This window comes from Chaetura pelagica, unplaced genomic scaffold (genome assembly GCF_000747805.2).
Source record: "Chaetura pelagica isolate M959 unplaced genomic scaffold, ChaPel_1.0 scaffold3, whole genome shotgun sequence".
Classification (NCBI taxonomy): domain Eukaryota; kingdom Metazoa; phylum Chordata; class Aves; order Apodiformes; family Apodidae; genus Chaetura; species Chaetura pelagica.
In genome coordinates, this window is record NW_009952974.1 from 12,250,886 (window position 1) to 12,267,041 (window position 16,156).

The 16,156-nt window shown below is 38.6% G+C and overlaps 1 protein-coding gene across 4 annotated transcripts in view; it reads left to right on the forward strand.

Moving 5' to 3' along the window:
- Positions 1-16,156, forward strand: part of RAPGEF4 (Rap guanine nucleotide exchange factor (GEF) 4) — a 122,938-nt gene that overhangs the window by 41,197 nt on the left and 65,585 nt on the right. For 2 of the 4 annotated variants that reach the window (XM_009996154.1, XM_009996156.1), the window contains exons 4-5: positions 12,254-12,326; positions 13,133-13,150. In XM_009996154.1, the coding sequence (XP_009994456.1) occupies positions 12,254-12,326; positions 13,133-13,150 (91 nt within the window). Of the gene's footprint in view, positions 1-12,253; positions 12,327-13,132; positions 13,198-16,156 lie in introns of those variants that run through there. The other 2 variants (XM_009996155.1, XM_009996153.1) reach the window with 2 other exon arrangements.

Sequence of the window (16,156 nt, forward strand, 5' to 3'; positions counted from 1 at the left end):
TCTACTGGTAGCTTGAAACAGCTTTTCTGGCCACCATCAGCTCCTTCTGCTTCTAATATATACTCTGGAAAGCTCTCCTGAATTACATCTCAATTGTTGTAATTAACCTGGTATATTAACATTATTTGAGTTTTACATGTCTTGCAACAAAGACACACAGGCATGAAATCAGAGTAACACATTGGTAGATCAGACTCTTAGTTTCTGTCTTGGAGCAGAGCACATCAGCAGACCACTGCTGGCAGTGTTGGTCTTCCTCAGGTTCTTAATTTTATATCTGTTCTTTTTTGCCGATTTCTTTATTTAAGTAGCACCTTTAGACACTTTTAGCCGTTTTCCTTTTAAAGAGGTCAGATTTGATCCATGCGATTGTTGACAAATGATTCCCTATCAAGTATTCAGACACTAGTACTTTTTTCTCATATGGATTTTCCCACTTTTTTCTCTTTGCAGGAAAGATTAGCTCTATCTGAAGCAAGCACTTCTGACACTGAGCAGTGCAGTCAGTCATTCAGTAGCTCTGCAGGTCTGTTTACTCTGCTCTTTCTAATCATGTCGTATTTGTAATACCTGTCAAGTTTGCTCAACTTAACCAATACCATTCATGTGAAAATTGTGGTTTTGCCATGAGAAAACACCACCGTTTTTTCAAGACAGTGGCAAGAGTATGTCATACCTGTTTCTTAGAGCTTTTGTGTACTGCTTTTGGAACTTACTGTGATTTCCTAAAGTGTAGAGGTGAAAACAATGTCTGAAGTTGTTATATGATTCTTCTGTAGCATTGAGGCTGTGGTTGGGGGCCTTTTAAATCTTTTGCTCATCTGTGTTCCCTAGAAGAGAGCCAGGACACAGCTGGAATGTAGACTTTTGGCAGAAATGAGTCCCACTGCAGAAATTAGCAGTATGGCTACAGGGTAGTCAGACTTTTTGCCCAGTTTGAACTGGTTTGTGTTCAATTATCAGTTACGGTGAATGAGCAGCATACTGGGAAATATGGAAGAGATCTCCTGAGATCTAGTCTTCAGTACTAGCTAGTGCACAATATACCTTCCTATTGGAAGACAAATCATCATTGGTGCTTTTGGAACAGATCAATGAATACAAATGAGTTTTGCTGGAGCCAGTGGAACTCCTAATTTCTGTCATCTGAGGATCTATTTAAACACAGTTGTATATAATGGACTTTAACTCCATAGGAGTTATGCAAATAATCATCTTATATAGAAGACAGAGATTACAGTGGCTATCTTATCTGAAATATGCCAAGATTTTCACAGAAGTCTGAAATTCATAAAACTAAAGAGACAGAGTAATACTAAAATTGCATCTGTGATGCTCCCTAAATAAGCAGGTAGCTGTATGTGGGGTGATACTTGTACATTGAAAACTAGCCTGTTAAATATGTGTGGCATACGTGTGTACAGCTCCCTTGTTCTGTAGCACTGAATACTTCTCACTACTGAGGAGAATCTGATGAGAGACAGATCAGATAAACAGCAGGTGCCATGTGAAAAAAAAAAAGAAAAAGTGTCTGATTTCCAGTATGTTCAAGGGCAAGTTGGGTGGGGCTCTGAGCAGCCTGATCTAGTGGGAGGTGTCCCTGAACAGGCAGGGGAGTTGGATCTTGATGATTTTGAAGGTCCCTTCCAACTTGAACCACTATGATTCTATGTTTTTTATTACACTATGTCCTTCAAAACCTGTCTCTAATATAGCTTTAGAGTTGTAAGTTTACAGAAGAATTATTTTAACTGGATTTAGATGTGAAGGCAGTGTTTTCTTTCTGTTAATGAAACTTTTTTTAAGGGCTGTTTTATAATTACACTTGTCGCTTGGTGGGTAATGCCTTGTTCTGATACAGAGGTCATTTGATTCCTCTGGTGCCTCATGACACTCAAGAAGAAGGTGTGACTCATGCCTGTAGCTTATTTTACTGCATAGTATATACACTTTTTTTGAACGGTGAGTGGATACATAGGATCAAAGTGACAATAACAAGCTTCTTCTGTCTTACTTCACAACAGAGAAGGAGCCCTACAAAAATAGACTGAAATGTATACAGGTCATTGTAAAATAGGTAGCCCTTCAGTTAAGAAGTGTTCTAACTCTAGGATTACCAGTTACCTTGTTTTGTCTTCTGGAGGATCAGGAAATCTTGTCCCACTATAGCAATGCACTTGCTCTAAGAGTTAATGATCATTCTTGCTGTCAGAAGGATGAAATATAGCAGATTAACTTGTCAGTAAAACTTGCCTCTCTTCTATCAGGAGTGCATAAGAATGCCCATGTGTATTTTTCAACACTGCATCATCAGGCGATAGCCAGAGCTGCTTGTTGGAGGGGCTTGGCACCTTCAATACTGGTGTCCACAAAAACCTGACAAATGGAAACACTTGGAAGAATTGCTCATACTAAGAATTGAAGTTGCAAAATAAATTTGGGATACAAATGTAATCACGGCCAATCAAAGTTATTGAAAAGTTTTTCTGTGAGCTTATATATTTAACAATTTTGCTCTTTCCTGCCACCAATTCTTCTGTGATGTGTCTACTTCATGGTAGACAGTGTATGTGGCATTTGGATTAGCCAGTTGATGTCTGTGGCTTTTACCTAGTGAAGTGGAATGCCCTCTTTTTCCTTAGTAGCAAAACTATATTTTGGACCTTATTTGAGCCCTGTCTCAAATTTGTTTAAAATCTTTCCACCGAAACCAGGAAGTTACTGGAAAAAAGGAAGAAAAGGGAAGCATTTCCTGACAGGGAAAGTGGTTATGTTTTGTCAGGAAAGCAGAACAAAGTCTTTATATCCTCAGTTGAACAGAGGGGGCCTGGCACATTGTGGCCACAGTTACAACACAACAATAAAAGTTTGGGTACACTTTTTATGAGAAGGCTGGGAAAATTATCCAGGGCTGTTTGACGTAAGAGAAATGGACAGAAGGAAGAGCGAACAAGTTGCTCTCTCCTCTCAGTTGTCACTACACAGGCACAGACAGGGTTGTTTACTGCATCCTCCTAGCAAGCCCTTTTAAAAATAATTTTGTAATGTCCATGTTGTACCTTTTCAAAATGTACTTGTGCAATGGAAGTCTTAAGCAATCCATTCATCTTAATTTGATAGTCTACAGAAATAATTTAAAATCATAGTGCAATAATACTGTGCATAGTTATTTTTCTTTCTTTACTGAAAAACAATTTAGTGTGTTCTCGTTATAGAAACAGTGTATTTCTCTAGTGCTGCTGGTTGTTTTGTGTAAATGTTATCCCTTGAAATACATTGTTTCCAAGGGGTTTGGAACAAGAACAGCCAGGGTTCATGCGAAGCAGGTTGTGGGACCTCCATAGCTCAAGCTGATGTATTTATTTTGATACCTTTTTGTCGTCTTTGTCAAATTGCCTCACAGAACTGCTTGTTGTTACGTCTATAGTATGTGGCCAAGTTTAATGATCTGTTAGTGAGTCTCAAGCAACCCCCTTACTCTTTCTTTTATAGTTGATTGCTTACTTTCTTTCATCATCATAATTGGTGTAGTTCTTCACAGAAACTTAATAGCAATAACTGTGTCTCCTTGAATCTGATTATGTCTAAGTAAAGCTCTGTTTGGGTTAATGTTGGCTCAGTTTCTTTATTAGTTGTATCCCCTTCTCATTTTACAGCTTTAGTGCAAGAATGTGGTAAACACTTTTCTTTTAGATGGGAGAGTATTCCCTAAGGCATTTTCATTTCAGCCTTTGGAGGTCTGTCCTACAATGGATACCAAAGCTGTGAACTTATTTTTTTCAGTTACCTCATGCTCTGATGTCATCTTACTTGCTTTATTTGAGCAGAAATCCCTGGTGCCATTCTGCAGCTTTTGTGCTGTGACATTCTCCTGCTTGCATCCTGCCTCTGAGTGCACTGTGAGCCTTTCTGGATGGGAGAAGGGAGAGACAGGGTCTGAACTTTCATTTTGTGAGTAGAATTTAGCAAAGCTGGACTCAAGTCAAACTGATTTCAGGGTTTTGATAGGCAGAGGAGGTGACCGAGATGATGTTATACTCTTCTGCTTCTACCCATCTTCCTTTTTCTGGAAAATTTATTACTCAGATTAGTTTAATACTTTAGCTTTCATTATCTTGTGAGTTGTCTCAATTTTTTTCATGTTCCTCTTGTTCCATTTTTCTCTTTCGGTGATGTGTAGGTTAAGCCTTAACATCTCTTTACTGATTTTTCCACTTAAGAAAATCTACAGTGCATCTTCATTCCTGTGCCAAGCTGTATATCTCAAATGCTGTTTTAGTCCTGTTGATAATAATGTGACAGATCATAGTGAGAATGAAGGCTGGTAATGAGGAATGAAAACTAAGCTGACCATTTTTGGGATTATATATTGTACTGTGAAAGAAACTCCCATTAAAAAAATAAAATAAACAGAAAGCAAAGGCTTTTTGATACAAAATTTCTGCCCACACTGAAGTGTCAGCCTAGTCAGACTAGGCTGCATGCTTGATGCTCAGCTCAGTTGGAAAAAACAATCTCAGTAATTTTTAAATGGCAAATGAAAGGATTTGGATTATTTTTACCTTAGTGAATTAATCTCAGAGACTGTCCTGCAATTTCTTTAAACCAGTCACTCCTCAGAATCTCAGAGGACTTTTGATTTTGTGGGTATTTTGGAGTCTGCTTGGCTTATGCCATTTTAATCCTTTAAAATTAACATTTTCTATCCTATTTTCTAATAATTTTGCTTGTAGTTGACATCCAGATACCACAAGATATGAAATAACAAATGTAAACAGTGCTTTACTATGGAAAAAGGAGATTAAGCTTGTAATTGGAAAATTGACAGAGGCTTGATGTTGTATTATGTGCTGTTCATCTGGATCTGAAGAATACATAAGCCTAAACTGTCTCAACGACAGCCAGATTTAAGGACCCTAGCTTCTGCCTGTTGCAAACTTGCTTATCTGTTTCTAAGGTTGAACTGCTTCTTCAGTGGCAATAGGAGAGAGGAGGGACTTAATTTTTGGGGGATATTTATTAGGGCCACTTCACACTGGGATTTTTTTTTTTTTTCTTAGAGTGTGCTCTCTTCCCTGAAGTCTGTCCACTCTGTGGTGTGTCATCTGTCCAGTGCACTGAGGGAGTCTGTTCAGGCTATGTATTGCACTCCCCTCCTACCCTTCATCCGTTGGTCCCTAAAACATTTTCACTTCCTTCCTTCTTCTTGTGTCACGTGAATGCATCTTTTTCCAACATTTAACTTCCAATGGAACTTTCTTCCTTCTCTCTGTCCTGGTTTGAGCCAGGGTAGAACTACTTTTCTTTTTGTGATTTTACTTTTCAGTTAAGTCCCTTCTAAGTAGATACAGTTGTTGAAATTAACAGCATGTTTTCCAGTCAGTGCCTGCCTCTCGGACTGGTAATGATTGATGTTTATAGTTATGGAAAGAGAATGATATGTAGAACCAAGGCCACACAGCTTCATCCTGTATTTGCAAGTCTCACATCATCTGTGTCTGATCTTCCTTGTACACTGCCTTCTTGGATGGCATACCAAGACTGAGCTCACCTGAAAGAGGGCGGCTTTATTCTTCCCTCCTTGAAAGAGTATATCTGAAAATAGGAGGTGTGACTGCCTGAAGGTAAAAGGAGGTATTTTGTGCCCAGAACGTCAGGAAATTGTACTTGGAAAAGGCTTCCCTTGTGCATGATCCATGAGATGATGCCAGACTTAGCTTGATCTAAGGGCTGTCAATTTAGGTTTAAAGGTTGGCTGTAGTGGTAAGAAAAATTATGTTAAAGTGGTACCTTGTCTTGGTACTTCTGCTCTTTGTTTTCAGGCAAGAGAAACATGTTTCGGACAAGAGACATCTTCTGGCTTTGCTAATAAACATGCAGGTTTACAGTTGTTAGAATTGCAAAACATTTTGAAGAGGAGTAAGGTTCTGTTCTGCTACTTGCATAATTCAGAAAATTCCAGCTAAGGTGTGATTTGGTGCCTCTCCTACCAAGTGATAATGAAAGGGGAAGAAAGGAGAGCACAGCTTGATTTTCTGATCTTGTATTGAGTTTGAAGCACTGCTGCTGACAGTCATTATCATCTGATTTTAAAATGAAGAAATTCAACACATATCACTGTGAAAAAGTAAAAATGGAATTGTATAATGCTCTTCAGCCACTTTTGAAAACTTAAACTTCATGTTAAAGGCAGTTATTTTTTTCTATAAACACATTATCTGTGGTTACACACATGTAGCAAAAGAAAACACGTAAATCAGATGTACTGATTGTTCTTTTTTATATGTTTTGTCCTCTTTTGGCGTAGGCAGTCTTTCCCACCCTTCCCAAACAAGTCCTGTCTCCACCCAGCTGCATTTCCTGAGTGAATTCCTCTAGAAGACAGACTCAGAGGGCTGCATGATGTCACTACTATATTTAAATTAGATAGAGCAGAATAGGCTGTGTAATTTGTTTAATCATTGCTTATGCTCTAATTTCCTTGGATTTGATTTTTTGCCATTTGGTCTTATCTTTGGGTTTCTATCTGGTAGCCAACTCTGCTATTAGGCATGATTTCAGGGAGCTGGGTGCATTTTTCTTTTAGATTAAAACTCAAGGGGATTCTGTGGTCAAGCAAATTCTGCACAGAGCTTTTCAAGCACGATAAATTGCTTTAAGTGGGAATGTGACAGAAAAATGTATGCCTCCAAAACAAAGAGATCAAATAAAATCTAAAGCATAGTTGATTAGGGCCATGCATACATTCAGAAGATAGCAAATGGGTAAGTAAATGGAAAAGATGCAGATTGATTTGCTATTTTATAAACTGTACTAGTTCTGGGTCAGGATCCAGCAATTTCAGGCATTTCCTGTATTTACTTTATCTAAATATGACTAAATGGTATTTTCACTTCTATTTCAAGCCTTGTCTGTCTCAATTTAATCACTTGACTGACGTGTACAAAACAGTCTATTCAGTAAGTCATTACAAGGTCTTCACATGGTTTCTTTTCTAAATTTTCCACAATACATAAAGATATGGTTTTGCTATTGTAGCATAATGTTTTTCCTATTTTGTCTTTATGCTTTCCTTTAGAAATACCTCAGTGCTATTATTACCTATATTGTGAGTGACAGCAAATATATATATTCTGTCAATGAATAAGTCAAGTATTTAGTAATACTCTGGATCCTTAGTGTTCTAGAGCGAAGCATCTGTTTCAAGAAGTTATTTACTGTCCCGTGTTAAACAGCCACGGGTCAGGTATTTTGTGATATCCAGTTATGGGTCTCCAAATGCATGGAATTTCTCTGATTGAGCTTGCTTAGAAGAAATACAGTTATTAATTTCTAAACATACAAAAAAGGCAGTGTCTGAATCTGTCTCAGCACATACTATACTAAATAGGAAGTGTTTTGTTTGTAACAGGATTTGGGTAAAAAATCCCTATAGATATGATTATAAGGGTCAGGGTTTTCTTGTGAAATTCTCTAAGAGCATTAGGGAGTTTTTACTGGAAAACACTAACAGATAGCAGGCAGATAACCTGAAATTTTACTTTCAGTTGGTTCAGTGTGGAGTGGTATTTGGAGATCTAAAGGCAAAGAGTTTGAGAAAAGTCTCCCAAGTCTAGAAGCAGCAATCTCTGCTTGATTTGTTGCATGAAAAGAGGGTCTGGAGATCTTCAGGGGCTCTTTCACCTCCCTCCTTACTGTTCTGGAGAAAAGAGCACAAGAAACAATGCATCATGAAATTGTTAGACCCTTGTGAGTAATGCACACAAGGGAGGTTGCCAAAATGGTATGACTGGTGCAGAGACCTTAGAGGAAGAACAGAGTTGTACTGACAACATCAGTGATCAATTACCTATTGTCTAAAGAAAATAGTGAAGCTGGCCCATGTTGTCAAGCTACAGCATATATTCCCTAAGAGAAACCATTACAGGAGCATGGACAGAGAGTGCAGGAGCATTGCAGAAATCAGGCTACAGTCAAAATAAGAGCATCTAATAAAACAGACCAAGTTTTGAAAAATGAGTTTGTAAAGGGCACCCTGATGTTTAGCCTAGGATTTCTACAACTAAGATAAATTATTTTGTGTTACTCCCAAGTTTACAAGTAATGCAGGCCCTGCCTTGTCACTTTCTCTGCTGCAAGTGGTAGGCAGACCACGAGGCAGAAATACTTCTGGTCAAAAGTGACTGTGAAAGTGGAGACTGAGTCAGGGAGAAGGAGAAAGGGAAAGATCATGTATTCCACCAAGCACCTGTTCTGGTCTGCAAAACCTTCTACAATGTTACAAGAAATTCACTTCCTAGTATTTGGCCAGGTATAGATTTATCTTGGAATGGGAAAGCATCAGAAGCCTAACTTCACTCCTCTGGTGCTACAAACCATCACTACCTGGGTCCCTATTACACAGCCCACCAGTTGCTCTTTGCTGACTGGAGAACTGTGGCATTTGGGGGAGTATCTGGTGCGGGACCTGTTTTCAAAGCTTTATACCCAGGAGGTCTTCCCTTCATCAGTCCTGAGTCCCATCAGAATGCAGTGGTTTTACTATGCATTGCATATGGAAGACAACAAAGGCTTCTTTCTTCACATCTTTCTTTCTTTCTTTACATCTGCCTTGTTTGGAGTGTTTGTATTGTATAGATATATTTTTTGCTCCTTCTTTCCCTTTCTTAGCTCTTCAATACCTGCAGCAAAGGAGAAGGGACTAACTACAAAGACATATTTTATATACCTTATGTATGCTAGAAAAAACTACAAGGAATTTAGAGATAGCTTGCATCAGAGTTGTAATTCTGATTGCCTTTCTAAACATTAGCATATAAAAATATAACAAATTATGGTCACAGACTCGAAGAAAATAATGAAAACCTCTGAGACCAACTGCAGCTAACTGCAAATAAAGTCTAAACAAGACCATGTGAAGGAACACACTGAAAAGCCTGATAATGAGTGGCCTTAAAAACTGATGGTACGAAAATTCACCCACAGCTCCTCCCCAGTAAGGCATGGGATTCTTTTTCCTCCTTTTTGCCCACCCCCAACTGTTCTTTGTCAGCAGTCTTCTGTGCTGTAGGCTGTAGCAGTGGATGAAAAGGTCGTGTTAATTTTCATCACTGCATGGACATGAGGTGGTCAGTAACTGGAATATTACTTATGCTGTCAGATTAGATGCAGTAAGTGTCTGATCTTTAAGCTGTTGCATACTAGTGTTTGTAAACTGTTATAAATCTGAAGACAAAGAATAGGTCACTGAGTGTAGTTTTAAAACCTGCTGTCATGTTGGATTTACAGAACTGGAAGACTTGTGGTAGTAAACAAGCTTATGATAATTTGATAGCTGTTGTTGTCTTTCATATGGAGAGCTTTTCCAGAGTTCATACCACCAGTGGAATACAATTTCAAAAGCCTTTTGTAAATACTTAGTCTGTTAATCTTTGGGATGATTTTAAATGCCACCTGCCACTACAATTCAACTTGCTGTATTTTCTTTTCATTTCCAGACATTATGGTATCAAGATAGATCTCAGTCAGGGTTGTGTTTTCCTCATTATCTCATGTTTGAGAGATCTTGTGCCTGGAACTTCATTGCTCCAATAGATACACCTTTATACAGTTACTTGTGTCTTTGCACACAATTTTAGGTGCAAATTATGCCTCCTAGGTCAGCCTGCAGCCCACCAAGGTATCTTCATGGGAGACCATGTGTATACAAACGTATCAGCCTTCCCTCCAGAGACAGAAGGTGGTTTCATTTATGCAAAGGTCCCCTGGAGGAGTCTGAAAAACTGAGCTTTCTGTGGGTATGTCTTCAATTAGTGCCTCTTCTGGTAATGCTGCCTGAACTTCTTCACAGGCAACACTGCTTACTGATCTTGCTGTATCAGACTAAGTAGATGCATCCCATGGCAGAGTGGGACTTTCATGTGGAAGATAACATAGAGTCCTTGGCAGCCTGTGCTTTTGTTCCTGGTGGGCTTTGGCCACCATCCTGAGCATGAGGTGGGGCTACATGGAGTTAGGTGCTTCCTTTAAAATATTGTATGCAATTCTGGCTTATTCTGCCTGTAGGCATTTTTGTGAAGCTAGGCCCTCAGATCTTTTGGAAATTGTGTGGTGGGTTCTATGTTTTGTATCATTAGAAGAATAATCAGGAAAAATATTAGAGAATTATTCAAAAGGGCAACTGATGACTGTGGATGTGATATAGGCAATAAAAAAGTACTGTCTTCCTGCATTTCAAATTCAAAATCAAAGTGGGTTAAATGTGGAATAATAATGTATTTCTGGAAAAATGCTATTTTTGGAAAAACAGAACAAAGAAACAAATATCATGTGAATGACGGAAGAACAACAGCAGAAAAATACTTCTAAAGTTTGGTTTTATCCTATCCCAAATGAAGTATTTAAATTTTCCATTTCTTAATCAGATTTCAAGGCCAAATTCAGTGGAAATTAGAACAAACCTTCTATCTACTCTTTGAATAAAATGTTATTTCAGCCTCTTGTGACATGTTTTCCCTTTTTTAATTTGGCCAACCAAAATGAGTTTTTCTCGTTTTATGTGTGTGATTTACTAGTTGAACTGTGAAAGTAATTGTTTCTTACATTCTTCCGCTCACTGATTTCCTGGCATAGGACTGGATGCAGAGTATGGGAAAGTGAATGATTTGGGAAAGAAAACGGGAGAGTTTTATCCTCAAATGAAGTAGCATTTGTTTTGTGTGACTGATCAGGGATATATATTTTACTCCTGTGAGTTTTCAGATGGATTATGGGTGAGATTTAAATAATATGTTACTAAGCTTTAGAATGTAATAGCTTGTCTAAAAATAGGATTGGATTATTAAGATTAATGTAATCTTTGTAGATTTTGTTGTTAGTTAGAATGCAAGACACTCAGTCTTTAGTGCTAAAATTTTTAAATATTTCCTAGAAAAGGAAGTGCTAAAGAGATAATTCAAGCATTTTTTAAAATCCAGCAGACAACATTTTAAAAATGAATATATACAAACAGCTTCATAGAGCAAAGGATACAACTTTTAATTTAAAATTGTACTAAAGGGAAAATGTTCCATCTCAATTAGTACATGTGCTTAGTTGAAACCTACATGGATTTCAGCTGGTTGGTTGTTCACGTTAAGCTCACTGCACACCCTCAGGACTGCATGACACATTTCATTTACCCTGAGCATCAGCATCCCAGTTGCACAAGCTTATTTTCTGACACTTCCAAAAGGGTATTATAATTGTTTACCCTTAAGCATGACAGTAATACAGTATGATTGAAAACAAAAATCCAATTTTTTACTCAAGTTAATGCACTGATCTTGAGCTTGGAGGAAGTGACATTTGAATATTAACCAGCTCTCTTGGCCCCCCCTGACTTCTAGAGTCTTAGCCCATGGGATTCCTGCAAGTAGATCATTGAAGAGTACAAAGTTAGGCGTCCAGAAGCCCAGGGTTGTAATCCTACTTACTGCCCTGCTTCTTCCTTGTAAAATAGTAAACCCAACTATGTCATGATCACTGTCGCCAAGGCTGTCCCCAATCTTAATGTCCTCAACCAGACCTTATTTCTTAATACAAGGTCCAGCTGAGTGCACCTCTCCTTGGCTCTTAAACTACCTGCATGAGGAAGTTATCATCAAAAGCAAGAGCCTTTTACAGTTACAAAGTTTTATCTGATAAGACAATTTTTTAATTGTGTGTGTAGGTAACATGAGGTGCTGGGTTTGTGTGTTTAATAACCTTGTAGCTTCTGAAAACCGAACAGTGTTTTGGAATGAAATGCTCAGAGTTTTCACACTAAATTTTGCAGATTTCAAATCTGACACGAGAGCTGTAGTGGTACACGGTTCTCACGAACCTTCAGCTACCAGTCTTGTCTCCATCCCTACAATAAAGTAGTTTTTTAGCTTGAGATTAGCTGAGTAATGCAATTTCAAAGGAGCTTTAAAACAGCCTTTATGGGAAATCACACAACTAAACGCAATATTTATTTATTAGAACCCTGAAAGTCATGCTTTGGGGAAGATGAAGGATGTTTTTGCACAATTTTTTGATAAAAGAAAGGCAGCTTGTGCAGTCAAGAAAGCAGGCCCTGTAGTGTTATGAGTAAAGAGATGTCTGAATACCCCCAATTGCTTGGGTGCATGTGAAACACAAGGCAGAAGACACACAAATGTAAATGCCACATTATCCACTGAATGACTTTATACATCTGTACCTGACTGCATGTGCCATTGCTGTCTTTCAGAAATATCGACAGTATATGTCTGGACTTCTCACTCCTCCTTATGGTGTTATGGAAACTGGCTCCAACAATGACAGTAAGTATGAGAATACAGACATCAGATGTTAAAAAAAAAAAGGGAATAGAGAGGAATGGGAAAGATGAACGTCCTCTGGTTTTGGGTGTTGGAATTTAAATGTTAGGTTCAAGTCACTATTACAGCTCTATTAATACTGCATGTAGTAGGAAAGACTTTAGAACTTGCCTCACTGCATTCCCAGCTGTATACAAGTGTACAGTGAGCTGCACACAGATCTGCACTGTGAACCAGGCCTGTTGACTAACATATTCTGTATGATGCTGTGTAGCTGGTTATAGGTGTTACATGTATTCCATGGAAATGACCAGGAGTACTGCTAGTAAAAAAAAATAGATATAACAACCTGACATATTTTTAACTGGAATGGGCTACACAGCATGCTTGGGAACCTAAGTTAGTGCTTGGGCAGAGAGTCTTCAGTAAACACGCTGCTGTCTGACCGTAGTTATATGGCTAAATAACTTTGAGTCTTTCTCTGACACATAAGAACCCATCAGACTGTGAGTGTTAAATAAAAAAATGTAAATAATTCCTGGATATATATATATTTCAGATAGTAAACTGTGAGAAAGTACTATGTTTGGCGAACTGTTTTTGGGTTTTACACAAATTAGCTTTTTGTCTTTTTTGTGTTAACAAGAGAGGAGTGTTGTCTCAATAAATCTGTTTTGCTCTTTAAAAAATCATAGATTAATGTGAATGTTACCAAACTATTGGACACTCCAATTCCTTATTTTATTGAAAAATATCTCCACTGCTAATGATTTTACAGTATACATTAATTTTCTGTATTCTTTTTTTAGGAATGCCAGATAAGGACAGTATGTCAAGCAGTGCTCTTTGCCAAGTTTCTAAAAATTGTAATAAGGTAAATCACACTTAGTTTAGCCTTTGTTATTAGATGGGGGTCGAGGATATGGTAATGAAAAATGCAAAAGCATAGCGTTACATTGGAAAGAATCAGGTACAAATGCAAAGCATGTAGTTGATGTGTGTGAGTATACACTTTATAAGGATGCTTTAGACATTGTATCATAGAACTGGAGAAAGGAACTGGTTTAGGATCAGTATTATTAGAAAGTGTACTGCTGCCAGATTTTGTGTTACCATCTGGTTGTCCTGTCTTTGTCAGAGAGGTGCTGAGGGTAAGGAAGAAAAGCAGCACTGTGACAAGACCACTGCATAGCCATTGGATCATAAAATTAATAATTAAATACTATTTTAAGACTTAAGTGAGTCTTAATTGATGCATTGGCATTGTTCTGGCCCTTTGCTCAGCATGCATTTTCTCCTGGTTCAGAGCACAGCTTTACATTCCAGTTCCCCTTTGTAAAATAGTTCTGTGCCTTCAGTCTCATCAGATCAGACCCACATGAAAGAACTCATGAATAGTTCTATGATGGTTTAAAGTAGTTGTGATAGTGGGAAGAAATAATATCAGGCATTGCTGTAAAGATTAAGATTTTTTTTTTATGGTAGGAATAGAAAAGTTACAGTAATAAACATGCATGGATGCCTTCTTTTGGGACATAGGAGCTTAACTGGATGCATTTGTGTGGTGTCTTTAAAAGGTTAAAGGTATTTTTGTAACACAAAACACATCTTGACAGCAGGTAAAGACAATGAATATTTTAGTGTGTTTTCTTAATGTGAAAACTACTTCTGCCTCTCCCTGTCTGTCTGCCCTACTTCCTCAGGGGTACTGACCTTTCTTAATTGTCACATTCAGCTTTACTCAGTGTATAAATGTAACAGCATGCAGTTCCTTTTTCTAGAATCTTACTCACTAATGTTATACTTCTTCCTGACAGAGTCTTATCCTGTACAAAAATAAACATATTTCCGTGCACTGAGTAATAATTCTTAGATACTTAGATAGCACCTTTCATTCTGTAGGCATTTTACACAGTTAACAAGTTAAGTCTCAGAGCTTCTCTGATATGTTGGCATTTCAACACTACACTTAGAGTAAAGCCAGATCAGGGGTCTTCCTTGACCTCTCACTGAAGGTGCCAGGTTTGGAATCCAAACTAAAAGATGCTTTTGTATTTTCTGAAACAGCTGGAGTTGATGGATAGAGTTAACAAGGCGAAAACATCCATCTTTCCTAGAAGGTGGTATCCCTCCAGTAAGGGACACTGATGCTTAGCTAAGGGAGGTATATGCATTTTCAGGTACAAAGTATTTCAGAAACTGAGCAATGTTTAGTGATTAAAACTGCTGCAAATAGCTGGGCTTTTCCAGCACCAATCTTCCTGCACAAAGTAATATTCACCTGGGCTCGAGACAACTGGTGCAGGCTCAAACTGTTCAGTTAGTTTTAGAGGAATAGATCCTTTGCAAAGTGTATAAACTTCCTTGCCAAAACACAAATAAACCAGCCATCCTTCTCCTTCCCACACTGTACACATTTGATGCTGAGGAAGTAAATGCTTGTCATCTTGTTTCATCATGGAGGAGCTCAGACAGCCCCATGACAAATGTGGCAGAAAATCCTACACAGCATAGAAGTGGTTCATGGGTCCTAGTTCTCTGTTTTCATTGTATGACTCCAATTCTCTTCAACTGTCTTTAGTGAAAGGGAAGTGCAGCAGAGATAAATACTGGAGTATTTTGTTTACTGCATGCAAGCTTCATTCCTGCAATTTTGAACTGTGCAGCTCTTAGAGTGCTTATGCAGCATGTCAGTCTTCATTCCCTGCAGTCAGTTTTGAATTGTCAGGGGGCTACTTGGATCGCAGGGCCAAATTCCTGCACTTATTGCCAGCTATTCAAAATGCAAAATAAGAGGGTACCAGAAAAGAGCCCTGTGTTTGTAGATTTTATATATATTGCTTATTTTAGGGTCCTAAACAACTGACACAATGGCTACTAAGTCAGGGAAGGACATTCATCCAGGTAAAGGGAAATGTTTGCAGGACATCATTGATGACTTTAAATCATTAGCTTGCTAGAATGATGCCTGTGGGACTGGCAGCAAATACAACTTGGGGAGGCCTGCAGGCTTCTCTGTAATGTCCAGAAAAAGGCTGAGTGAGGAACTTTGAGATTCAGAGAAGGTTCCTCTAAATCTTTCATATGGTAAGAAAACATTTGTCACCGTTTGACTCAGGTCCAACAACAACGCTCTCGATCCCCTCCCCCTCCCACCCAGGTAAGGAAGGAGAGAGAGAAAAAGAGAGAGACTTGGCTGGATTGAAAACTAAACTACACAGCTTTAATTAAAACACTAATGAATGATACAAGAAAATATATACAATTATATACAGATATACTCAGGTATGGGCAAAAGCCTCTCACCTCCCCCCACCCCAGCAACTCCCACAGCACTTCCCTGAACTGGGAAGAGTCCCGAGGAATCCCGGAGCTGCTGCTGGAGAAGAGCAGAGAGTTATGGGGGTCAGGAGAGATCAAGCCTGAGGATCGACGGTGATGGATGAGCAGAGTCCTTCCCGGACACCAGCCATGGACGGAAGAGAAGGGGAGAAGAAGAAGGAAGGAAGTTGTCTTCTGTGATCTCTGACCTTCCTCTGAGCTTACGTAGATATATGAAATGGAATATCTTTGGCCAATTTTGCTGTCTGTCTAACTCAGCCTCCTACGGGGGGGTCACAGATCTCCCCACAGTGTCTGAGCCGGCAGAGTGCAGGTGCAACCTTGAAGCCTCAGTAGTTAGAAAAACATTCCACTGTCTTATCAGCCTAGCAGAACACACTGTTGCTAGTTAAAAGAAAGCTTACTGATGGAAAAAAAAATCAGTAAAAAGAAAAATTGGCTTCATCCTGGCTCAAACCAGGACAACATTACACTCTCAGACAGAGGGAGAT